General features: G+C 49.5%; 1 protein-coding gene and 1 pseudogene across 4 annotated transcripts in view; one reads left to right on the top strand and one right to left on the bottom strand.

Annotated features, from left to right (window-relative positions):
• Positions 1-24,041, bottom strand: part of CLCN4 (chloride voltage-gated channel 4) — a 56,551-nt gene extending 32,510 nt beyond the window's left edge. Inside the window, exons 1-3 of one of the 4 annotated variants that reach the window (XM_066356007.1) lie at positions 23,951-24,041; positions 4,265-4,420; positions 2,435-2,534 (exon numbers count right to left, since the gene is read on the bottom strand). In XM_066356007.1, coding sequence (XP_066212104.1) covers positions 2,435-2,534; positions 4,265-4,390 — 226 coding nt within the window. In that variant the 5' untranslated portion in view covers positions 4,391-4,420; positions 23,951-24,041. Of the gene's footprint in view, positions 1-2,434; positions 2,535-4,264; positions 4,421-22,239; positions 22,486-23,751; positions 23,891-23,950 lie in introns of those variants that run through there. The other 3 variants (XM_066356004.1, XM_066356005.1, XM_066356006.1) reach the window with 3 other exon arrangements.
• LOC136386564 (small nucleolar RNA U3) lies at positions 23,232-23,348 on the top strand (annotated as a pseudogene).
• Positions 24,042-24,664: the final 623 nt, after the last annotated feature.

The raw sequence follows: 24,664 nt of genomic DNA, 5'->3' as shown, positions 1-24,664 counted from the left end.
TAACTGAGTGAATTGTGTGGTATGTAAAGTATACCGCAATAAAGCTGTTACATGCATACAGATACACACACAGAGTGGATGAGGGGACAAGGCCCAGAGAGGGAGGAGTGTACTTTTATAAAAGGTAGTAAAGTGAAAGATAACATTTGAACAAAGACCTAAAGAAGGTGAGGGAGGGGTCCTGCAGGGAGCCAGGAGTGAGATTCGATGATCACCTCAAATTCCACTACCATTCATTCACTCGGAATCACATTATCCAGCAACCAGTCTTCCTGGCTAACTCTGCTTCTGACAATGTGGGGCGCCTTCTATGTACGGAATAACAGAGACGCCCAGTGGTGACTCCTGATAAACACTTCCTTCTGTGAAGCAACAGTGATACCCAGTGGAAACTAAGAATAAATATTTCATTGATACTCTGTTCTGTAGAGCAACAGTGACACTCAGTGGTAACTCATAATAAACGGTTCATTAGTACTTCGTTCCGTGGAGCAACAGTGGCACCTGGTGGCAATTCATAATAAATGGTTTGTTAATATTATACTTTGTTTCGTGGAGCAACAGTGACATCTAGTGGCGATTTATGATAAATGGTTTGTTAATGCTTTGTTCCGTGGAGTAACAGTGACATCTAGTGGCGATTCATGATAAATGGTTTGTTAATGCTTCGTTCCGTGGAGTAACAGTGACATCTAGTGGCGATTTCTAGTAAATGCCATGCAGAGAAGACCTTACTTGGACCTCTGCATCTCAGGAATCACAATATAATCTCTGGGGGCCACTGAAATGACAGGCCAGGCAGGAGACACCTGAGTCTTCTCCACCAGCTGGGGAATGGGAAAGTGAATGGGGCACACTTTGCTGGCCTTCCCTTCAAGGGACATTCAGAGCAAAAGAACACTTTGGCCCCTTACACTGTCAACATCACCGCCTTCTTCCCTTCTCCCTCTAGTCGTTTGCTGCTGGGTCCAGGGCCGTGCCCTTCTCCAGTGGTTCTCACCCGGCTGCATATTAGAACCACACATGGAGGGGAAAAGAAGGCGGTGGAGGGGCTCTCTACTCAATGCTAGGGCATCATCTCCAATACTATCTGACTGAAGCCCAGGCAACAGTAATTGTTTTTTAATTCCTTATATGATTCTTCCTAAAAGAACTAATGGAAATTGAGTTGACAATGAAGCCAACTAGTCAATATCAGGTTAAAGACAGTCCAGTTGGGCTCTTAGAGTAGTCAGTACATCTATAACGTGGTGTTTGCTTCAGCAGGATGCCAGATCATCTATTCTGGGTCTCTTCATTCCCTATTCACTTCTCCTTCCTAGGAGCCAAGGATGACAGAACACTGGATGTTTTTATAAATCTATTCTGAATAAAGCCATCAAAATTCACAGTCAATTCCCATCCTGCCTAACTTCAAAGGTCTTCATTGGTGGCAAGACACTATATCTGGAAAATGGAGCTCCCTTCCAACACCGCTTCCCTTATAGACTGGGAATGGCACAGGGAGAGAAGAACAGACTGAGGGCAACGGACGAATAGCTGCTGTGACTAGAAGGAAAGGAGTCCCCTTTAAGCCCTCCTCTTGGCTCTTTGTTACATGCCGAGACTGATGAAACACCTCTTACAATTGTATATGGGACAATGAAAGCACCCAGAAATTGAAATCCTCAGTAATAACAAAATCTACATCTGCATCCCATTAGAGTTGTCTTTCTCAGGGCATTTCCTGTAGTCTGCCTATATAATAGCCATTGTCTGATCAATTCTATAACTATCACCCTTATGTTATTCTAGGTAGGGGATTTTTATTAAGGGGATCTCTTTAGCACACTTAAATTCTTTATTCTAGCCTCTTAAAAGGAAGTGAGTTTCAGGAAACAATTTCCAAGGAGAGATGGTGCATTGGATACTTATCTGCTCACCCTGGAAACATGGTGTTGGGATATAAAAATGAAAGATGCCCAGTCCCTGAGGGTCAGAACAATGTATGAGCTGGCGGTATCTCCAGCCCGAGATGTCCCGCGTGGGAGGAGCTTGGGATGTTTGCAATTCATTCCAGGGCCTGCCAGTTATAGCAAAGGCCAGTCTCATATGGTGCTCTATTATTAGAGATCAACACTTCTCCCTACTTTCCTGTCTTCTACATAACCAAGTAGTACAGAATGCAGAATGCGTGCTCTCGAGAAAACCCAGGATAGCCACAGACCCTCCAGCTGAGTGGAAAGGCCGGCGGCGCTCCAGTGACCGTACTTGAGCCCACCTTCAGATCTTGTCTCACAGAAGACAGATTTTATGTTAAATGCACAGTCGTGTATTTTGCTCTTGGATATTTCAAGCCCTGCGTCCCTTGCATGGGGTGAGAGGGAAACATGCATTTCCAGAATGCCCTCCCAACCGCGGGTGTCACAGCCCGGCCCAGGCCACCCCCACGTACCCGCCAGCAGGCCGATGAGCAGCATGACCACCCATCCTGACCAGGCATCCAGCAGACCCTTGATGAACTCCCACACGGACTCCTTGCTTTTGCTGGTTATCTACAAACAGAAAGACACACTAGTTCATCCGGAGACATTTTCCAGTGTGGGCTTTCTTCCCTGAAACCACCTTCAGGAAGCACAGCGCGTGAGAACATGAACGTAATTAACCAACCAATTTCCCACTGACATTAGTCTTTCAGTTACCCACCACAAAGAGAAAACGGGCTTTCTAGTTCAAAAAGTTCACTTAATTATAAGGTGACCAACTTTTTTACAATGAAAAGGGGGACAAAGATAAATGGAAGAAAATAATATCAGAAATAAAAGAAACATTTTATCCGTTGCAACAATAATACATTATAATACGATCCATGCATAATAAAAACATTTGTAATATTTTATATTGTCATTATGCTTACATGCCTATTAACTTTTAATAATAATTGTATGGAAAATGTACTCATTTAGATACAAATACATCATATCCCACGCAATGGATCGACTCTGCATTGATCGAACATGGACATTTACAGATTAGTCAAAAAGAAGGACATTTCGAGGGAGGACGAACTTACAAAAGGAGGACTGTCCTCCCTAAAAGAAGACGATTGGTCACCTTATTAATTAGATAAACTTACTAAGTGTGATTTGAACTTTGATTATTCAAAAGGCATTCTGAAGGGAGACATTGAATGTCAGCATTTTGAATAAGAATATCTATTTTAACCCGCATCCTAAGGCATGGCCACAAAGGAACGGCTTTGAAAAAGACCTCATTTCCTTATTTTGTTCCCCAGGTGAAGTGTTAACAGCAGGAACTGCGGACTCCCCAGCGTGGATGAGGCCTACCAGGCAGATGGCTACGCGAAAGACATTGGAAGAGCGCCCCTTTGGCTGCCTGTGTCAACAGAAGCCTCCATCCTTCTGACAGCCTCGTTCCCCTCACAACCCTTCAGAGCAGAGATTTGCAGATATTTCCGTAAAGGGACAGAAAGTAAATGTTTTGAGCCCTGCAGATTGGGTGATCAGACATGGGAGCCGCTGGGCTCGGCCACTGAAGCATGGAAGGGCCAGAAGGAGGTGTTCATGAATGGTGTGGCACATCCCAATGAAGTTTACGACCAAAAACAGGTGTTGGGCCGGATTGGGCCCGAGGGCCACAGTTCAACAACCTCTGCTGCGGAGTAAAAGCTGCCCCATCACCTACGCTCCTCCATGTGGGAGCCAAGAAGCTGGGTCCTGTTCGTGACACTACCTCACTGCCTACACATCTCTTCCTCCATTCCCTGCCAGCTTGCAGGAGACGGCATGACACTCTGGATGTCACTCCCCATTCTACTCTGAAGCGGCTCTTTCCAAGGTCAAGAGTCCACCCTGTTGGTCCGTCTCCATGGAGGGTGACCTGACTAGCAGCCCATCCTCGCCACTGTCTCCTCTCACCGTGACCACTCTGCTCCGTGACCTCTACTTGATCCTTCTAAGTGTCTGTCACTGGCTACCTTGCACTGTTCCTGCTAAATCTTGGCATTGCCCAAGGCCCTGTGCCTCCCTTCTCCCTCAGCAGGCCCCGCCACGTCTCAAGCTCTGTGTGACACAGCCCCCACCAGAGCCCCTGGTACGGGAACTGCCTGTCTATGCCTCTGCCTCGCCCACAGCCCTTCCCTTCCTTCGGACCTAACCCACCCGTGACATGGGAATGTAAGCCGAAGCTAATAACTGTCCAATGAGAGCATGCCTAGCCACCTGAAGGAATCCCCTTCGACGTGTCTTTTATACACACCACCTACCTTTCTGTGTCTGTCGGTGTCCCGCGACTTTTCCCTCAACCAGTCGATGGTGTGGAAGTCCTCATATGTCCCCACATCAGGGAATGGCTCATCGAGAAAATCCATCAGGTTTCCAGAGCTGCTCATCACTCCTGCCTGTAACCATGCTAGTTACACCTGGCAGAGAAAAACTGTGGTTAAAAACTTAAGCAGGTCCTGGCTGGATGGCTCAATGGATAGAGTATCTCCCAGCGTGCTGAGATCATGGGTTTGATCGACAGTAAGGAAATATATGAGAAGCGAACAATGAGTGTACAACTAAAAACAGAACGTCTAAGGGGAATAATGAATTGATGCTTCTCTGTCTCTGTCTTTCTCTCCCTACCCTTGCTTTCTCTTTCTATCTCTCCCTTCCCCTCTTTTTCTCTTTCAAATTAAAGGAAAAGTTTTTTAAAGAAGTAAACAGGATACATACACCTGGCAGAATAACCCACTTGAACTATTTTCTCATATAAGAAAGAATAGTCCTGGCTCAGTTGGTTAGAGCGTCATCCCAAAGCACAGAGGTTGCCGATTCAACCCCAGTCAGGGCACAGACAGGAGCAGATCGATGTTCCTGTCTCTCTCTCTCTCTCTCTCTCCCCCTTCCTCTCTCACTAGAATCCATACAACAAACATTAAAGAAAGAAAGAATTATTTCAGCATAAGCATCTCTGCTTCAATGAAATACATACACACACACTGTCTGTCTTAGTCATTACAAGTTGCTACAACAGAAATATCCTAGATTGGATGGCTTCTAAGAAACAAATTTTATGTCTCACAGTTCTGGAGACTAGGAAATACAAGATCAAGGTGCCGGCCAACTGGCTGTCTGGGGAGGGCCGACCTGCAGTTCAGAGGTGGCGAGCTCCCTGGGCCGCACACAGTGGCAAGAAGTTGAGAACTCTCTGGAGTTCTTTTTTGAGGTCACGAGCCCCAGTCATAAAGGCTCAGTTCTCATGATGTCATCTCCTCCCAAAGACCCCGCCCCCTGACACCATCACACTGGATAGCAGGTTTCAGCATATGAGCGGGGGAGAGACACAAACATTCAGTCTCTCGCAGTCAGTTCTCGGTATCCTGGCGGCTATGTCCTACAAGGTCACTATGACCGCTGAATTAGTGAATACTGAGGCACTGTCCCTCACAGAAATACAGGGTTAGGTTCCTATGAGCCTCTGGTCACATGATCCAATTGAAGCGGCCTTACTGAATCGATATTGTGATGCATTCACATCAAAGTCCCAGCCAGCAGCACCGTAACTCGCGCCTGAACGAAGCTCACCTAACACACGCACTGTCCTTCCAGCCTGTCACACCTCCGGCACTGGGAGGCCCCAGGGATGCCCGGCAGCGGTAGCGCGCTTCGGTACCGTTGTGACAGCAAAGTTACCAACATGGGCAGAAAACCGTGAGAGATGTGGCACCAAACAGACTGTGAACGCTGAAACAAGGCCACAGGCACCGCCTTCTTCAACCTCGGCCACAAACGTGCATTTCTCAAGACTCAAACTTTCTGTCACTGCCCCCATGCGCACGCCTATGAATGAATGGGAAGTGCCACAGGCACGAATTTAGGGCTTATGAATAGATTTTAGTGAGTAGGCGCATTTGCGAATACAGAACCACAAATAGTGAGGATCCACTGTACACATTTTTGAAAAACCTCACAGTCTACAAAAGCCAGGTGTTGAGGCATACCGTCCCAAATCACATTAGTGTAACCAAACCGGTATCAGTTCTCCTGGGAGATAAAACAGACCACCGAGGCAGTGGCCTCGGCACCAAGGGTGCCACCGTGGAGATGGACAAGGAGGACAAGGAACACCTGTTATACAAACCAGGTAATGGTCTGCATGTTTGTGATCCCCCCAAAAAAATTCATACGTTGAAATCCTAACTCCAGCATGATGGTGTTAGGAAGGGGACCTTCGGAAGGAGGCCAAGTCCTGACGGCAGTACCCTGGAAGGGACTAGGGTCCTTATAGAAGAGACCCCAGAGAGCTGCCTGGTTGTCCCTTCTATAACTCAAGGATAGCAAGAAGCCTGTGACTGGGAAGAGGGACCTCACCCAACCGTGCGGCCCCCTGATCCGAGACCACCCGCCCCAGACCTGTGAGGAACAGACGTCTGTGGTGTGTCCGCCGCTGACCACGGTGTTCCGCTACAGCGGCCCGAACCGACTGAAACGAGCTAGGAGCCGTGCCAGCCAGGCCGGCAGCCCACAGCCCTGGGTGAGGAGCTCCCGGGACACGAGCTCACTTTTCATTTTTCTTAAAATACAGTCAAAAGGGCCCTGTTGCCAGGGCGGTAGCGAAGTTGAGGGTTTACTTCTTTTCTACATAACAATTCCACTCCCACTCCTCTGGCTCCCCTTGTCTGAAAAGCTATTGCAAATAAACCAAGACATCGGCCATGTTACGCTGCCGTCAGAGCCTGATTAGAGACCTCAGAGAAGCTAATTTGAGATGCAGAAAATGTTTTGCAGCAGGGCCAGAGCTCACCGCCAGTTAGCAGGAAAAATAACACACTCTTACAAAGACAAGAGGTTGGAATCAGCGCTAAATAAAAATTACTTTGGCAACGAGTATGGAAATTTGAATTATAGGACGAGAACCACAAAAGCGCTGGGTAAAGAGGTGAAGGTGAAGGGTAGTTATAAAAATCTCTGAGCGCAGGCTCCTCTCATTGCTTTCTGCATTTTTCTATCTGGAGGGCTCAACCACGACCTGATGGAACTGCATTTAATCAAATTGAAAAGTTGCCATAGGCAAAGCAGGGTAATCACCTTACAAGCAATAAAATGGCCAGAGTGATTGATTTATTGACCATCTGCACAACTCGGCTGCTTTAAAACTTTAAAAGTTTGAGGTCTGAGCTATGCCAAGCTGAAAACTATACGGGCTGCTGAGGGCCCAGGGAAGGATCATGTCGCATAAGTAAGCAGCAGCCAATGATAAAGGGAAGGAGCAAAATTAGAAAGCGAAGATTTCACCTTCATTTTTACAAAAGAAAAGATGGTGAGAGCCTCATATTATATGTGGTAAAGAAAATCTCTGATGGGAAAAATAAGATGGCAGGCCGTTGACCCACACGGGGCGCTCTCATGAGAAAACCCCAGCCAGAGGTAGAAGAATCGCAGAGATTTGGACATTCTATTAAAAAGGAGTTCATGTTACTTGAGATTTAACCAAATCTCTAGTCAAGCAACAACTCCAGACATTAACGGTTGAAACAAAAACTCACTCTGGAGAACAATTAAATCTTTAAATGTCATGGTCATAACAATTAGACACATAATTGCTAATGGGAAATAAACATGATCTATTCTGCAGATCTAATCATGGGCTTTCCTGGGACCCAGAAGGAAGCAATGGCACCACTTCTGAGGTTGGGGTTAAGAAAGACAGGAGGGCCTGACCAGGCGGTGGTGCAGTGGATAGAGCGTCGGACTAGGATGCGGAAGGACCCAGGTTCGAGACCCTGAGGTCGCCAGTTTGAGTGCGGGCTCATCTGGTTTGAGCAAAAGCTCACCAGCTTGGACCCAAGGTTGCTGGCTCAAGCAAGGGGTTACTCGGTCTGCTGAAGGCCCATGGTCAAGGCACATATGAGAAAGCAATCAATGAACAACTAAGGTGTCACAACGAAAAACTGATAATTGATGCTTCTCATCTCTCTCCATTCCTGTCTGTTTGTCCCTATCTGTCCCTCTGTCTCTCTCTGTCTCTGTAAAAAAAAAAAAAGAAAGAAAGACAGGAGGGCCAGAAGTGTAGGAAGAGGACAAGAGAACACCCAGTTAGAAACATGGGAAGAATTCTATCTGGGATCTGTCTGGGAGAGGTGGATGGTTAAGGAATGATAATGCAGCCAAGCCTGGAACAATAAGGAGTAAACTCCAATGACTGGCTAACTGAGAAATAAAGTTAACCCATGTAAGTTCAATATGGTACAAGGAACAACCCCAAACAGAGGCAAATAGCTATTTCCACCTTCAGCAAGAGATGATAAGAACAGCCCCTGTCCAGTAAAACTCCCCCCGGGGCCGGATGAAGAACAGCATGTGCTGACTGTGGCACCACCAATGATGTCATCTGTGACTGCGATGTTAAAAGCAATTCTGAGCGTGGGCTCAACCTCAGAACAGGGATCTGTTTAAAGAAAACCTGGACTTTGTCCAGTTGAATACTGGCAATAACAAAATGGTTTCTAGAAAATGAGAGAAATCACCCATATCAAAAGAAAGGACGGGTTCTGAGTATAATCAAGGCTTGACTGCATATGAGGAACACCCATCCCAGGCGAGTAAGAGTTACCAGCATCTGACCACAAACGCCCGGCAGAAACTCATACCTTTGAGTGTGCTGTTTCCTCCACCTTGAACCGCTTTCCTGCCCTCTGTCTGGAAAGTTCCTATTCACCCTCATGATTCGGACCGGCTTGACCCTCTCTGTGGAATGTGCATTAACTTCCCCAGAGGGAGTTGGGGGCTTCCTCCTTGGCAATCCAGAAGCATTAAAACATGAATTTATGCCTGGCGTTTTAAATATCTTTTCCTGAGAACTCCTGAAAGTATTTACATTATTAGAGGCTACTGTCTTGTTCAAATGAAATACCTCTATTCAAAGGGGAAAGGCCACTAAAATGACAAGTTTGCGTGAAGTCCGTCCAACTGTGTGACCTCAACTGACCCACATGCCCCCCCTCAGTCCTGGGGTCACTACTCGCCAGGTGCTTTCTGCCTCAAGGCTGTGACACAGAGACCCAAATTTGGTGCCGGCCCCTCCCACCCCCTCAGGGACAAGCCAACGTTCTTTAATTAATCAGAACTATTTGCCTCTGCCCCAGATACTGGTTAAGCCCATGGGAGTTTCCAGAAATTTCAGAGCTATCTTCATGGCTAGCTCTTCATATCAGTCATATTACAAAGCAGAAAATCATAAAAATAATAATAAAAAATCTTCACTGTTGGTGAAATTGAAACTTTAGATACTCTGTGTAATAACCTCACACCTTCACAAGCTCTCATAGTATCTGCAACCATTATAGCCCTTAACACTTAGAAGTGGGGACCACTAAATACATTTAGAGATCGCTAAATACATACAAAAAAGCAAGCTGCAGGGGAGCCGTGGGACCTGGGAGCAGCCAGCCCAGGCCCACGGAGCAGCCAGCCCAGGCCCACGGAGCAGCCAGCCCAGGCCCACGGAGCAACCAGCCCAGGCCCAAGGCATGCTGGTCGGCGGAAAGTCGCCCCCTGGCTGCTTCAAAGACTCCGATTTCTCTCCCCTCAGACCGAAGGAAAGCAGACACCAGGGAAATGGAGATTAGGTTGGGCTAATCACAGAGCAAGTCCAGGAATCGAGTTATCGATAATTTCTCCATTTGTTCTGTCTTTTGTAGAATGACAGTTTTAGCAGACAGAAGCAGTAAATCTAACACACTCATTTTTGGTACATTCTAGAAACTGCTCTGAGCTTCTCGACCAGCCTGGATCTGGGGATGAGCGTGTCACAAACTAATTGTACCTCTTTTTGAACTTTATGTGAATAGAATGTCTTGTTTCCCACTTCTTTTGTTCTACACTATTTTGCAAGATCCATCTATGTTGCTGAGTGTAATTATCATTTGTTTATTCTCTTCGCTCCTATGACCACAAACCTTTTCTCTTAAGGGCCAGATAACAAATACTTGAAGGTTTACAGGCCATGTGGCCTCTGTCGACACAACCCCACTCTGCTGTTGTCACATCAAAGCAGTCAGAGATAATACACAAGTTAATTACCGGGACTGTGTTTCAATAAAACTTAACTTATGGGCACTGAAATTTGAATTTCATATAATCATTTGTCACAAAATATCCTTCTTCCTTCAGCTGTTTTGAAATCATTAAAAGATGGAAAAACCATGCTTCGCTCGGAACCACACAGAAAGAGGTGGTGAGCCTTGCCAACTCCTGTGTATGGTGCCGACTGGGACCAAACTGTTCTATATTTGTCCGTTCTACTGTAGATGGACATTTGGGTGGCTTCCACTCGGATCCACAACACAGCAGCCGCCATCATTTGCATTTTCTTACGCCTACCCATAGGCCTGTCATTGAAGACCTCTTCTGTCCCCCCCCCCCCACTCCCAGCCCTCAAGAACCAGGTCCCGTGAGCGCCTGACCCTTTACAGCAGTCTTCCTCTCCAATCAGACCACGTGTGTTATCTCCACCCTTGCTCTAACCACCAAGCCCAGCTGACTCAGCGGACGGAGCAGAAGCCGTAACTCAGATGGAAAGATTAAGTCTCCAGTCGGCCAGGAAGACTGGCCGCCACAGCCGTCGGGACCAGCAGGTGGCTCGGCAGCGTGGGCAGGACAGAAACTGCCGCCAGCATCTCCTCCCGTGTCAGGAGCCCCTCCCACAAGCTGTCCTCGTCACCCTTCCCCATCCTGCCCCCTCGCAGTGAGTGAACTGACATTCAGGGCTTAGCTATGTTTCCTATAAAGGGACAGACAAGAACTATTTTCAGCCTTGTGGGCCATACCATCTCTGTTACAATCACCCTGCTCGGCCCCGACAGCAGAAAGCAGCCCTACACAATGGGTAAATGGAGGCATGGGGCTGTGTGCCCATGGCACGGTACTGACACGAAAAGGCAGTGGGCTGGGGGCTGCAGTTTGCTGGCTCCAGCTTGAGAACAACCCTGTGTGGGCACCTGCAACCTGCCAGGCCCGTCGAGGCGCCAGAGCACCCAGCAGGCCCACAGCCCTCACCAAGCAGGAGAAGCCAGCAAAGGAGGCACGCGACCCGCTGGGAGAAGTCCAAAGGGAAGTGGGCACAGCTGCCCCTCACAGCACCACGGACAGGAAGGATGGTACCGGAAACACAACTGAAGGACCCTGCCAGCCACGCCACAGCCCGGGAGCTTGGGGAAATAAAGGCTAGTTACGTGCACACACACGCATGTGTGTGTATGCACACACTTTGAGGTTTCTATGATATCCTACAATCAAAAACATTTCCTAATTAGCTATTTTAATGCAACAAGATCCCCAAAACCCTTGGTTCATGAATAAAAACAAACTGTTAGCAGCCACCAGAGCTGGAGGTCACCTACAGCACATGACACCATGAGAGGATTCAGGCACAGGGAGGAGAGGACCTGAGGGCACCAAGTTCAGAGCCAGATCTTGGTTAGATGGCAGCTAAACAAATGCCCCTCAAATCTTCATTTGTTACACATTTGCCAGAAGCTCCAACAACTAATCACAAGCATCCTCTACGCAGGGGTCCCCAAACTTTTTACACAGAGGGCCAGTTCACTGTCCCTCAGACCGTTGGAGGGCCGCCACATACAGTGCTCCTCTCACTGACCACCAATGAAAGAGGTGGCCCTTCCGGAAGTGCAGTGGGGGGCCGGATAAATGGCCTCAGGGGGCTGCATGCGGCCCGCGGGCCGTAGTTTGGGGACGCCTGCCCTTTCCTTGAAACCTACATGGATCCTGCAAAGCACTTGAACTCAGGGGCTGGTGTCCTGCGGGCTGCCAGAACCTTGGTGCTGGCCGCTCCTCTGAAGGCCACCAAGCAGGGTACCCTTGGTCTCAGAGAAGGTGTCATTGCATCACATGACCACCAGAGGGAGCTTTGCAAGTAACCCTACGTGGAGCACCTTGGAGTGGCCAAGAAACACAGGCAGGGACTGCTTCCTTCTTTCTCATCTGCTCCAACATGTAACTTCCGCCTCCATTCAAGAGAAAGTGGGGCCCTGGCCAGTTTGCTCAGTGGATAGAGCATTGGCCCAGCGTGCAGACGTCCTGGGTCCAATCCCTGGTCAGGGCACACAGGAGAAGGGACCATCTGCTTCTCTCTCCATCCCTCTCCCCCCTTTCTCCCTCTTCCCCTCCCCCAGCCAGTGGTTCAATTGGTTCAAGCAACAGCCCCGGGCACTGAGGATAACTTGGTTGGTCAGAGCATCAGCCTCAGGCACTGAGGGTAGTTTGGTTGATTTGACCATCAACCCCAGAAAGGGTTTGCCAAGTGGATCCCAGTCCAGACGCATGCAGGAGTCTATCTCCCCTCTTCTCACTTAAAAAAAGAGAGAGAGAGAGAGAGAGAGAGAAGGCAGGACAACTCCGTCACCCTTCAGTGGCTTTTCTTCTTCTACCCACCCTCTGACTGAAGCACTTCCCCAACCATGCTGGCAGCAGATGAGCCTTAAACACAGCACACTGATCAAGTCAGACATGTCAGAATACAGTATGTGATTCCATCTATGCGGAATCATACAAATGATTTTATGTGTTGGGAGGCAATGTGGATGTTTCTTTTACAACCCATGAAGGCACACATTTAGGTGTTATGTATCAATACTTTTGGGTATATTTGTGATACTTTGCAGTTTTAAGAAGTTTAAAAGTTTCAAGAAGAGCGGGATGCTCTGAGATAGGCCTCTGGTAGCAACGTGGAGAGTGGCCTTGAGGGGCAAGAACTCCAAGGTGACGTGAAAGCACCAGGCCAAGGCGGCGAGGTGGGCAGGGCCCGGGCCGCCACCAAGCGCGCACATCCGCAGCCTAGGCGGCAGCGTTGACCGCGAGCACTGTGACTGCCTGCCTGGTGCGCACAGGACCCACGCCAGGCCACGCAGCACAACGAAGAAAGGGGAAGTCTCTCTTTCTAGGGGTGGCAAACCCAGGAGGCACCAGCTCTACTAAATGTCTACAGCGGCGGGAAGGAAGTTGGGCAGCAGAGACCAATAACAAAAATCACCAGTGGCTCCCGATAAAGGTAATTCTATCCCCTGGGGAAACTGGGCAAGGTCTAGAGACAGGCGTCACATCTGACAGAGGCACTAGTGGCATCTAGTGAGTGGAGACTAGGGACACTGCTAAACACTGTACAGTGCACAGGATGGCTCTGTGCAAAGAACGATCCTGCCTCAAATGTCACCAGTGACAAGTCAAGAAACTCTGTGAACAAAAAAGTCACAAAATGACATCTTCCAGTGCCTGAGACCCAGTCAGCCCTGCCCTTCCCTGTGTTCTTATCCAAAGCGAAGAAGTAAGAGAAAAATTGGTGTAAAATTCCCTTTAAACTCTCTCAAGAAGTTGTGAAACAAATTTGGATTAGCTGATCAGAATATTTACTACAGGGAATCCTGTTCTACACAAAGATTCAAACCGTTAGACTGCAACCACACAGCTACAAGCTCAACAAAGCCCAGCACAAAAGAAAAAGAATAAAACTACACCAATCCGTACCATAATCAAATTGCTAACACAGTGAAAAGGAACATAGCTGAAAAGCAGCAAAAGAATAAAGACACACGTGAACAAGGAAAATTATTCAACTGAAGTGCCCCTGAAATACTTTCTCTTGTAAAATACCTGTCTCATCATCTCTCACAAAAATGGTCACCCACTGAAATCATTTGGGTCAGAAGCGTGACCCCTGACAGGCAGAGTCATTGGGCTTGACAAGCCCGCCGCACTGGGGACAGAGGACGTGGGCTCCCCACGGCATCACAGGCAGGGCACATTCGCTGGGGCAGGAGGAAAGGGGGAGACGCTCACATAGAAGACCAGATCCCACATTTGCAAATGCCAGGGGCTCAAAGTGACAGCCAGACATCCAAACCCCATTAGCACTGGGGGCCATTATACCGAAGTCTCCACGCCATGAAGATGGACATGGGATATACATTTTCATGAAATACAGGCAGCTGTCCATATACTTACAATCAATACCAGTCATCATCAATATGACTGAACTTACCATTAGTGTTGCTACACCTTGCACAGAGCTCCTCCCTTCCCCACGCTGAGAGGACACGCACTGTGAACAAGTATGGAGCCGTCAGAGAATGGTGGAGCTTCCGGGGGGACCGGAGGGCAGTGGCTGTGGCCTGGGGAGCCGTGCTCCTCCCGGAAAACCGCAGGCTCCTACCAGCCACCTTCGTTATCCAGTGCCACGGAACAAGCTACCCCAGAGCTCAGCAGCTCCAACAAACGTGTGATCTCGCGGTTTCTGCGGGTCAGGGGGTCAGGAGCCACTTGGTTGGGTCTCCCTGGCCCGAGGTCTGCCAGCAAGGCTTGATGGGGCGACAGGGCAGGGGGTCCCACTTCCCAGGTGGCCCCAGACATGCTGGCAAGTTGGTGCTGGCTATTGGAAGGGGGCCTCGGTCCCAACCACCCTCCTCCCCAGGACTGCTCAGTGTCCTCAGGACATGGCTGCCGTCTCCTCTGGAGCACGCCATCCACGGGACAAGGTAGAAGCAGCAGCATCTCTCGTGGCCCAGCCTTGGAAGTCGTACACCATCACTCCCATGCAAGTCAGCCCTGAGTGACGGGGGCGGGAGGGGATGACACATGGGCAGTGACACCGGGATGCAGGGTCATCAGGCCAGTCTTGGAGGCTGGTCTCCACACAGTCAAAGCTTTTCACCTCACTTCTCCACCTTGCCTGGGACCTCACCAATTTCATATTCATTTGAGATCATAGAGTCACGCCTTTTTAAATGTAGACACTTTGGGGACAGTGACAGGCCATGGTTCATTCGCCCCTTCCAGCAAATCCTCCAGACCGCAAGCTGGGCTCCCCGGAGGGCGAAGACCAAAGGGTATCACAGTAACAGAAGCCCCTGGTGGCCACATGCTGAGGGCCAAGGACCACAGGACCCACAACAATCCTGAGTCCCAACAAGAGGGAAGTTCAGAGACACAGGACGTGCAGAAAGAGATGTGAGAATAGAAATTTGCCTGCTCCAAAATCTTGCCTGGAGTCAGCAGAGCTGGGAGGGTCGCTTCCCCTTCCTCCTCCCCCTTTCTCCTTCCCCTTGCTCTTCGGCCTGTCTCCCGGCCCAGGCCAAGCGCTCCCTCAGCGCAGTGGCTTCCATAGGACTCAGGAGCTGGTATGAACCTTGACCCTTGCTCAGCAGCGTGCCTCCCATGGCCTCAGGGCCACGTCGCTATCCGTCCCATTTTAGAACACAACCTGCAAATTGGAGAGGGAATAAGGCCAAGTCCACTGGCATTGGTTCAGTGTACTCACTGCCACCCCAGGGGCAGGATGGGGGACACTAGGTCTCCGTGCCCCCCAGGCCAGGGACCAAGGATTTAGAATTTCCCTAGATGCTCGTTCTCAGAATAATAATTTTAACAACTTTGTCTAAGGCAGGGGTAGTCAACCTTTTTATACCTACCGCCCACTTTTGTATCTCTGTTAGTAGTAACATTTTCTAACCACCCACCGGTTCCACAGTCATGGTGATTTATAAAGTAGGGAAGTCATTTTACTTTATAAAATGTATAAAGCAGAGTGACAGCAAGTGAAAGCATATAATAATTACTTACCCAGTACTTTATGTCGGATTTTCGCTGTTTGGCAGAATAAATCTTTATAAAACGACTTACTATAGTGAAATCTATCTTTTTATTTATACTTTGGTTGCTCTGCTACCGCCCACCATGAAAGCTGGAACGCCCGCTAGTGGGCGGGAGGGACCAGGTTGACCAGCACTGGTCTAAGGCATCATTCGAAGCGCTTCTCTTGGATCCCGTCCTTGCGGCTCCCGACACTGTCTGGGGGAATTACTGTTACCTGCCAGCTCGCAGTAAGCAAGCCCAAGGACAGGTGAGGTTGCAGGTCCGAGTCTCAGGCTCCAGCCCAGGCCTGAAGGCCCCCGTCCACACTGCCCCGCAGGGAAGATCTGCCTGCTTCCGCCAAGAGGGCACGGCTGGTGCTCTTCTCTGAAACCATGCAGAGGAGCTTGGGGAAAGGTACGTGAGGTGACCTGCGACCTCCCAGGTGGGCACAGGCTCGCCCGGCCCTGAAAACACTACCATGTTAGTTCACTAGGGCTGCCAAACGCAGCACCAGGGACTGGGTGGCTCAAATGACAGGAACGGTGGCCTCCGAGAGCCGGGGCCAGAAGCCTGGGGTCACGGTGACAGCAGCCAGACCCCTCAGAGGGCCCTGGTGGAGAGTGTGGCCCAGGCAGCGCTCCCTGGTGTCTGGACAGCCGTCTCCTCCCCCACCCGTCCCTTCACACTGTCCTCTCTCTGTGCATGTCCGGGTAGAAACTCCCTCTTCCAATGAGGACACCGTTCAGATTGGGTTAGGACCCACCCTAATGACTTCCTTTTAACTTGATAAGCTTTGTAAAGACACCGTCTCCAAATAAGGTCGCATTTTGAGGGGCTGGGGGTACCTTCCCATGTGACTTTTGAGGGACACAATTCAGCCCATAACAACAGCTGTGTCCATCCCTCTCCTGGGCCTCTGCAGATACCTCCCTGACCATTTTCTTCCACAACAATCTCTTTCTACTTATGTGGGGCACGCCCCTCATGGAAAAACACATTTTAATAGCTACTCATGACTAGCAACTAAGTAAAGATTCAATGCAGGCAGTCACAGCTCCCCCAGGCGTCCTCAGAGCAAGGCCACAGGGGAACATGGTTGCACTGTGGCTTCACCACGTTCCAGCTGGATTGGCAAGGTGAGGGCTGAAATGCAGGCAGTTGGTAAGTTTGAGGCAAAAGAGGTGCTAGTAGCAGGCATGACTAAGCTAAGAGGAAAAATGACTCGTCTGTCACCGAGGCGTGCAGCCCTCCCAACTGCTAACCACAAAGCCCTTCTACGCAGCCAGCACCTCCAAGGTTACAGCGGAATGGAAAAAACACGTTTCACATTTAGCCATCGAGAGCCAGAAAGGAAATGAAGAACCAAGAGGCAGGGAAGCACAGTCAGCCCATAGACAGACGTGGCAAAAACCTCTGGGCGGGCACAAGTGAAGCGCCCGGCCACCTCCCGAGGGAGGAGCGGAATGCAGGCTCTGTGCGTACCGAGTCCCTCTTCCAGCCAAGCCCCTGACCCTCCTGGGCACCCCGGGTTCCCTGTGTGACTTCAGTCACCTCGGACAGGGAAGGCTCTGGCCTGGAGTTTTCCTCAAGTCAACCAATAGCCGCGAGAACTGCACAAAGACCAATACGACAGTAAGCAAGTAGCCCGTGAGCGAAGCTGCAGAGGGAGGTGGGTCTGTGAGGAGGGAAATACAAGATGATGGTGGACCATGCCCAGCAGAGGAGGGAGAATTCCAGTCAGCTGACAGTGGCCGCTGGGGATGATCTGGGCCAGCCAGCATGTAGTCCAGGGACTTAGCCCTCAAGCACTGAGAATAGCCAGCTCACAGCTCTGGCGACACAACATGCTGGGCTCAAGGGGCAAAGAGAAAGGTGTGTACAGGCGTGACCGTCACTCCAAGAATCACCGCCACCAAACAGTAGCCTGAGGACTCAGGCGACTTCATTCACAATGGGGCTGCCAAAAGGAGCCCTTCCTAGTATCACAGGCAGAATGCACAGGCCAGCTCCTCTGCTGTCCCTGTGCACAACACCCATCAAGGGTAATGCTGCCTGGACCCAGGGTAAGAGACACCATGTGGAAGTGGGGTAATGAACACGTGCACAATTCGACCCTTTTCATAGGCAAGGCCTGCTCAGGTGCGGAGCACAACATTGCTGCTGAGAGGCACAGTCCGGCTCAGCGGGTCACCTAGGCCAGTGGGCCCCAACCCCCGGGCCGCGGACCGGTACTGGTCGTGGGCCATTTGGTACTGGTCCACAGAGAAAGAATAAATAATTTACATTATTTCCATTTTGTTTATATTTAAGTCTGAACGATGTTTTATTTTTAAAAAATGACCAGATTCTCTCTGTTACATCCATCTAAGACTCACTCTTGACGCTTGTCTCGGTCATGTGATATATTTATCCATCCCACCCTACAGGCCAGTCCGTGAAAATATTTTCTGACATTAAACTGGTCCGTGGCCCAAAAAAGGTTGGGACCACTGACCTAGGCCACTGCTTGATGGCCACCCTACTTCCTCCCTCAGCCACCTTTGACTCTTCTTCTTTTTTTTTTTTTTACAGAGACAGAGAGAGTCAGAGAGAGGGATAGATAGGGACAGACAGACAGGAACGGAGAGAAATGAGAAGCATCAATCATCAGTTTTTTGTTGCGACACCTTAGTTGTTCATTGATTGCTTTCTCATATGTGTCTTGACCAGGGGGCTACCGCAGACCGAGTGACCCCTTGCTCAAGCCAGCGACCTTGGGCCCAAGCTGGTGAGCTTTGCTCAAACCAGATTAGCTCACGCTCAAGCTGGCGACCTCAGGGTCTCAAACCTGGGTCCTCCGCATCCCAGTCTGATGCTCTATCCACTGCGCCACCGCCTGGTCAGGCTATCAAAATATTTTTATAATAATCTTCAATTATTTACCTTTTCCACTCTCATTCTCTTGTGAGTATACAATAGGATTTTCCAGAGGCTACATGACCTGTGATATTGTAACAGAGTACATGTAGAAGCCGGTATTAGAATTCATCTGTCTGCTATTCAGCCATTCATCAACGAGATCTCAAAAAATGTTTTCACAAATGTAAGAAACAGTTTCTTGTATCATGATAGTTCATCCCTGACTACTTCGACATGCAGCTCCAAAACCTAACCTGCGGGTGCGCACAGCGTATCTACCCACCGCTGAGTGACAAAGGACCTCAGCACATGGCAGCAGAAACAAATAGCATCTCGCTGATTCTGTGTCCGCGACCTGGGAGGGGCTTAGCTGGGTGCTTACCACACCACGAGATCGTCACATGTCATAAAATTTCCAGTGGTTGTCGTGTACCAGCTAACAGGCGGTCACATGAACATAACCCAGGTATCCCAAAATGCCTATTACGGATGTTTGTTCAGCCCAGGAGCCAATCAAGGGCTACAAGTCATATTTGGCTATTGTCAAGGACTGAATGTGTCTCCTCCAAATTCATGTTAAAATGCTGACCCCCAATGGGATGGTGTTAGGAGGCGGGGCCTTTGAGAGGCCATCAGGTCATGAAGGTGGAGTCTTCATGAATGGGACTCGTGCTCTCATAGAGGAGGCCCGAGAGCCAGCTGGCTGTCTTCCCACCGTGTGCGGACACAGGAGAAGGCAGCCATCTGCAACCCAGAAGGGGGCTCTCTTGCTGGCACTGGGACCTTGTACTTCCAGCCCCTAGAGCTGTGAGAACAAACGCCGGCTGTTAGGCCACATCGCTCTAGCTGCGCCATCACGCGGAGCTGACAACAGCTCTTCAGTGTCACAAGTCCATCTGATGGAGGTCCCTCCCCTTTTCGTTTTCTTGCCCGATGTTGCCTTGCTGCAGGGACAAGGCCCGATGGCACACTGAGGGTGTCAAGCCCCCAGAGGCTTACGAGGGTGCAAGGGGCCGCTGTGGGGTTTGGGATGCAGAGGAGCTGCTGAGCGGCCTGGCACGTGGCCTGCAGAGACAAGGGCCAGAGGGGATGGGGGTGGCTGCCGCGCGCCGCCTGCCGCAGCGGCTTTCATACTGAGTGCCAGCCCTGCCTGGGAGGCCATGTTTTGTGGGGCAGGCCTGTCTGAGAGAGAGCTGATGGCAGGGGAATGGGCAGAGGGACACACTGCAGCCCCGGGCCAGGGACGAGGTGGACAGGGACAACTGTCCTGGCTGTTCTAGGCCCCCACCCACAAACACGCACTAGGCGTGGCTCGCACCATGCAATGCCAATGCCATCAGCACTTCCGGTCTCTGGGACACCTTCCAGCACACAGACCCTCTCACATCTATCAGATCTGTCCAAAGAGCCAATGGAGCAGGACCAACAAGTGTAGTTGGCCTCGTTTTATGGACTCGGCAACTGCTCCCAGGGGAAGAGCTGCAGGCAGAGCCAGACTTTAGACAGAAGTCCCACACTGAAGCTTAAAGCATGCGACCCCCACTGTCTGGAGGGGATGTCCACATCGGGGATCGGGGGCAGTTTGCCTCGGACCCCCACCTGCACGTGACACCACCAGTACCTCCTCCCGCCATCAGTGCCCAAAGTGCAGGCATTTACTTTCCTGAGGACCACGCCGTCACCAGTGCCATCCATCCCCCCTTGGCAGCGAGGGAGAGGCACTGGCTGTCAGTCCGGCCAGGTTCTGAGCCACCCTGCCCCGCACAAGGACATCTTCCAGCCCTGCCACACACCGAGTCCCAGCAGCATTGGGCACATGCTGACCTAGCACCTGGCCATCTCCTCTTCCCTCAACACTCCTGCCAAGCCGGCCTCCCAGCTACAACTGGCATATAAACGGGCCACTCCTCTGTGACAGAAGCTGTTTCTAGAACCCCAAAGCATCAAAGAGTTTTCACATTGTATTTCCAGTATATACAACATGATGAAAGGGAATCTGATCTCTGACCAAGCGCTCAACAGCAATCAAAGCATAGGAAAACAAATTCTAGAATATCAGAGCCAGAAAAATATTTGAAGACCTTCTAAATCAGTGGTTCTCACCCAGCCAACGGAGCTCCCCCCACCCGAGGGAACAATGTCTGGAGATATTTCTGGTTGTCAACGTGGAGAGAAGGGAAGGTTTGTTACTGGCATCTAGTGGGCGGAGACTGGGATGCTGCCAAACATCCTATAGGGCACAGGGCAACGCCCACCACAAAGAATGATCCCACCTCAAATGTCACTAGTGCTGAAGTGGACAAACCCTGCTCTAAATTCTTGAGCTACTTCCAGCACGAGAACGCTGAAGCCCAAAGGTACCGAGTGACTTGTCCAAGGTTACACAGCCCCAAAGCCAGAAGAAGTCCAATCCAGGACTGAACCCTATCCATCCCTACCATCTGCTCTGCTCAGGCGGGGCTGGGGGGGAGTGAGGGTGGGACCCAAATGAAGCCAACCTGAGCCAAATGAAGAAGAGAATGCAGTAAAAGATCTCATGAATTACTGCAGCCACGCAGCAGGGTGTGTGACCTCGGAGAGGAATGGCTTCTTCAGTTGTCGACTAAAATGGCATTGCTTTGCAGGTCCACCAGCAGTTGCTGGTGGGTCACACTATTCATGGTGTGAGCTGCAATATAGCTTACTGACACCACAGCTCCCAAAGGGCTCCCAGTTTACAGGAAAGAATGCCACTTTGTCCTCCTAAGGGTGCCCACACCCGTCCTAGCCTCGGGTTGTTTTTGAACCGGGGAAAGAAATTCAAACACAGGTCCGGACCTCTCAAGAGTCCATAAAAATCCCCCCAAATTGAAAAGTCACCTGACCCCCTTCCGTCTGCCGCTGAGTCATCATCGGGCCCTGCTTTCAGCAAGCTAATTATTCAGTAAGGGAATTCAAAAGAACACTAGGAATGTTAGCTTTTGGTGCCTGTCTCCACCCCCACCCCTTCTAAAGATCATTTTGTTCTTAAGAGATGTGTTATTAAAAGAGCGATTAGCTCTCTTACCCTCCCCTGTTACCTTTAGAGGCTGCATTGTATTGTACTGTAAGGTACTGTATTATATTGTAGTTTATTTCATTGGATACTGCTATTTTTTAAACCATTTAAAACACCTGAAGGGAAAAATACATTTATGACATATCCCCTCTAAATGCCAGAACCTCGCAAAATAATGCAAAACGACTTCAATTGCATATCTAGCTCTTTAAATTGCTAGCCAAGAAGTTCCCGTATGTCGTTTGTTCCATTCAAAGTGAAGCGGCTTTTGCTTTAAAGAAATCAGACTCACTACTGAGGACGAACCCGTCAGGAGAATTAGTAAATGGGTCATTATTTAAGAAGTACAATGACAGCTGAAAACAGTTGACAGTTATCTTGGCTAAGCCTGTCTCTCTATAATGCATGGGTTAGTGATCATTCCAGTTTTTCTCCTGAGCAATTTCTCCTGAGCAAGGCCAGGTCTCCCCGTCCGGCCCCTGCCTACTTTCCCAGGATGGGCATGCAAAGACCCAAGTCACGCGTGGTCTGAAACAGCCCTCCTCCCCTCCCCATCACCCCGCGACTGTTGCATGCAAAAGCGCGGCAGTCAGAGACCCCATCCCACTTTGGCTTTCTGGGGCGCAGCCGGGCTGCAGGCCCACGGACCGGGACTCAGGGACGCACGCCCCTTACCTGCAGTGCCGCATGGCGCAGCCCCGCCACCCACCTGCACAGCATCCTAGAGCATCCTTTCTTCAACGCGACGGCTGCGAGCAAGCGAGCGAGCGCGGTGACATCACCGGAGGCGGGTCCCACGCCACCACGTGACCCCGCCGGGCCGGCGGGAGGGAGCAGGAGGTGGTGGGTGGGCGTGGGGAGACCCGGGAAGTCCCTGGAGGTGAGGAGCGGAGCGAGTGGCTGAGAAGCCCCGCTCCCGTCTCCCCTCTGGGCTGAGCCAGCGGCGCGCAGCTGGCCTGGCCTTCCCCCAACTGCGGGAAACAAACGGCGCAGAGGGAGAAATCCAAATGATTACAGGCTCCGTGCATGTAATAGGATTTCAGGAGAGCTAGCAGGAAGGGGATTAGTAATGAAAGGAAATAATTTAGTGTTTCATTTTAAAAGTCTTTATCAAATGCAATGGAGAAATGAATATGTGTTCTGCAGATCGAGTTGACAGTTAAACTATAGAGTGCATGGACGTACTTTGCAAAAGGGTCATTGTTCAAATCGTCTGTGAAACGATAGCAAATACTTTCCTTTGAAGCATATTCATTATGGAATATTATACTAATTGCACTGATGAATAATGCTTTTAACTACTCTCCAGAACTGCATTCCGATATTAACCTGTATTTGCCAAAGAAAAAGATACTGACAACACATTTGCTTGAACATCTGATTATTTAAAATAAAGCCCCATTGCATGAGCATGGTTGTACACGTGTCTGTATCTGTTCTCTTCAGTCTTCTGGCAAGGAATCCGATCTCTCTGACATGATATAGTTAATTCACAGGAGTTCATTATTTCACAGTTTCTAATTTTTATCACATTCTGCAAAAGTGACTCATCTTACTATTCCAGAAAATACATACTATGTCAACATTTCTCATGCACAACTGACAACAACCTTGCCTAGAAAGCCTCAGTCAATTCCAACTGTGGTCATTTCATAGATTTAAAATGAAAGACTATACTTTCAGGGATCATTTCTATAGTTTGTTTGTTAAAGTGAAATATTTCAAACTCGAGCAGTGAACATATCAACTTTTCTTGCCAAACCACATAAACGATTTTGAACTGTGAACGGGCAAAAGTGGGAGCTGTTTTATTTGTATTCCAATTTCACATAGACTGGTTTAGTTACACTTGAGTTTGAATCAGCATTTTAACATCCCCTTGCTCTGCCCGAATGGGCTGGGAACTAGATTGGGTAACAAGCCAGGCAGCCTGACTTACTTGCTATTTCTTTCAGCAACTCTCCCGTCCCTCTGTATTTGACCCGGGCACTTTACCACCGTTCCCTGCAGATGAACAAAATTCTGGTTCTGAAGGCCAGTCTCTAATTTGGGAATAGATATGACCCTCTCCCGGCCATCAATTATTTTCAACACCAGATTTTAAAAATCAACAAAGTGGCCGTGTGCTTTTTTTTCTAGGTCAGTCACTCTTCTCAAGTTTGTTTTTCTGAGTGATAAGCAACTTACCTTTTGCTTTCAGATTCCTGAGATATAGTTAGAATGGGACCCAAATCCCCTGCTCCTGTGGGTTAAGGGTCTGGTGGAGGCAGAAACTGACAGGCTCTCTCCAGCGTCAGGAGCCCAGGCCTCCGCACCCCACCCCCAGCCAGCCTGGGAATGTCACGTGCTGAGCCCAGCCACTCAGCCCTGCCCAGCCGCTTGTCACCTCTTGTCTCTAGAGGCCTGGCGGGCCAATCTCCTTCGGCTGCACTCTGTGCATTCGTGTCGAGAGAGAACCCGGCGTCCCGACAACGCGGGACGCCTGCTGTGCTGCGCGTACTACTGGGACAGGAGTTCCAAGAACAGTGGGGGGCGGTGGCCTCCAAATGCCCTGCTGCGGTCTGAAGTGATTCGCTCTGTGTTTGGGCTTGGCGGAAATGTCTAAAGCACAGGCACCTTCCTTGTGGGTGATTATTTTGCTCCCCGGTTAGTTTCACCTTCTGTTTTCAAGGTGACTGCTCAAGTGTGAAAGTCATTACAGCAAACGGGCAATTCTGAAAAGGCCCACAAAAAAAAGGCCGTGCAATTTTCAATAGAATGAGATAACTTTTCCAACATCATCCATGCCCACCCGTGAAACTTGTCATTTTGGCAAAGGTTTCTATTTTATTTTATTTATTAAAAAAATAACATACCGCCCATGAGAATGTAAATTGAAAAACATTCCTGGTGGACCATTGAGCAAATTTTACCAAGTGTGCACGTTTGAAAAACACTGTGGGCCCCACAGCTGTTGGTATCATTTGCTCCAGAAATTTGACCTAGGGGGCAAAATTATTTATGACTTCAAAGCACCGGAAGCAATTTAAATCTCCAAAAGCAGAGGATGGGTTAAATTATAAGACATCTGTTCAATGGAAGACTTCAAATTAACATGGTA

The sequence above is a fragment of the Saccopteryx leptura genome, chromosome X, assembly GCF_036850995.1.
Source record: "Saccopteryx leptura isolate mSacLep1 chromosome X, mSacLep1_pri_phased_curated, whole genome shotgun sequence".
Taxonomy (NCBI): domain Eukaryota; kingdom Metazoa; phylum Chordata; class Mammalia; order Chiroptera; family Emballonuridae; genus Saccopteryx; species Saccopteryx leptura.
Note: the sequence above shows the minus strand (reverse complement) of the source record. Positions and strands in the feature narration are given on the sequence as shown.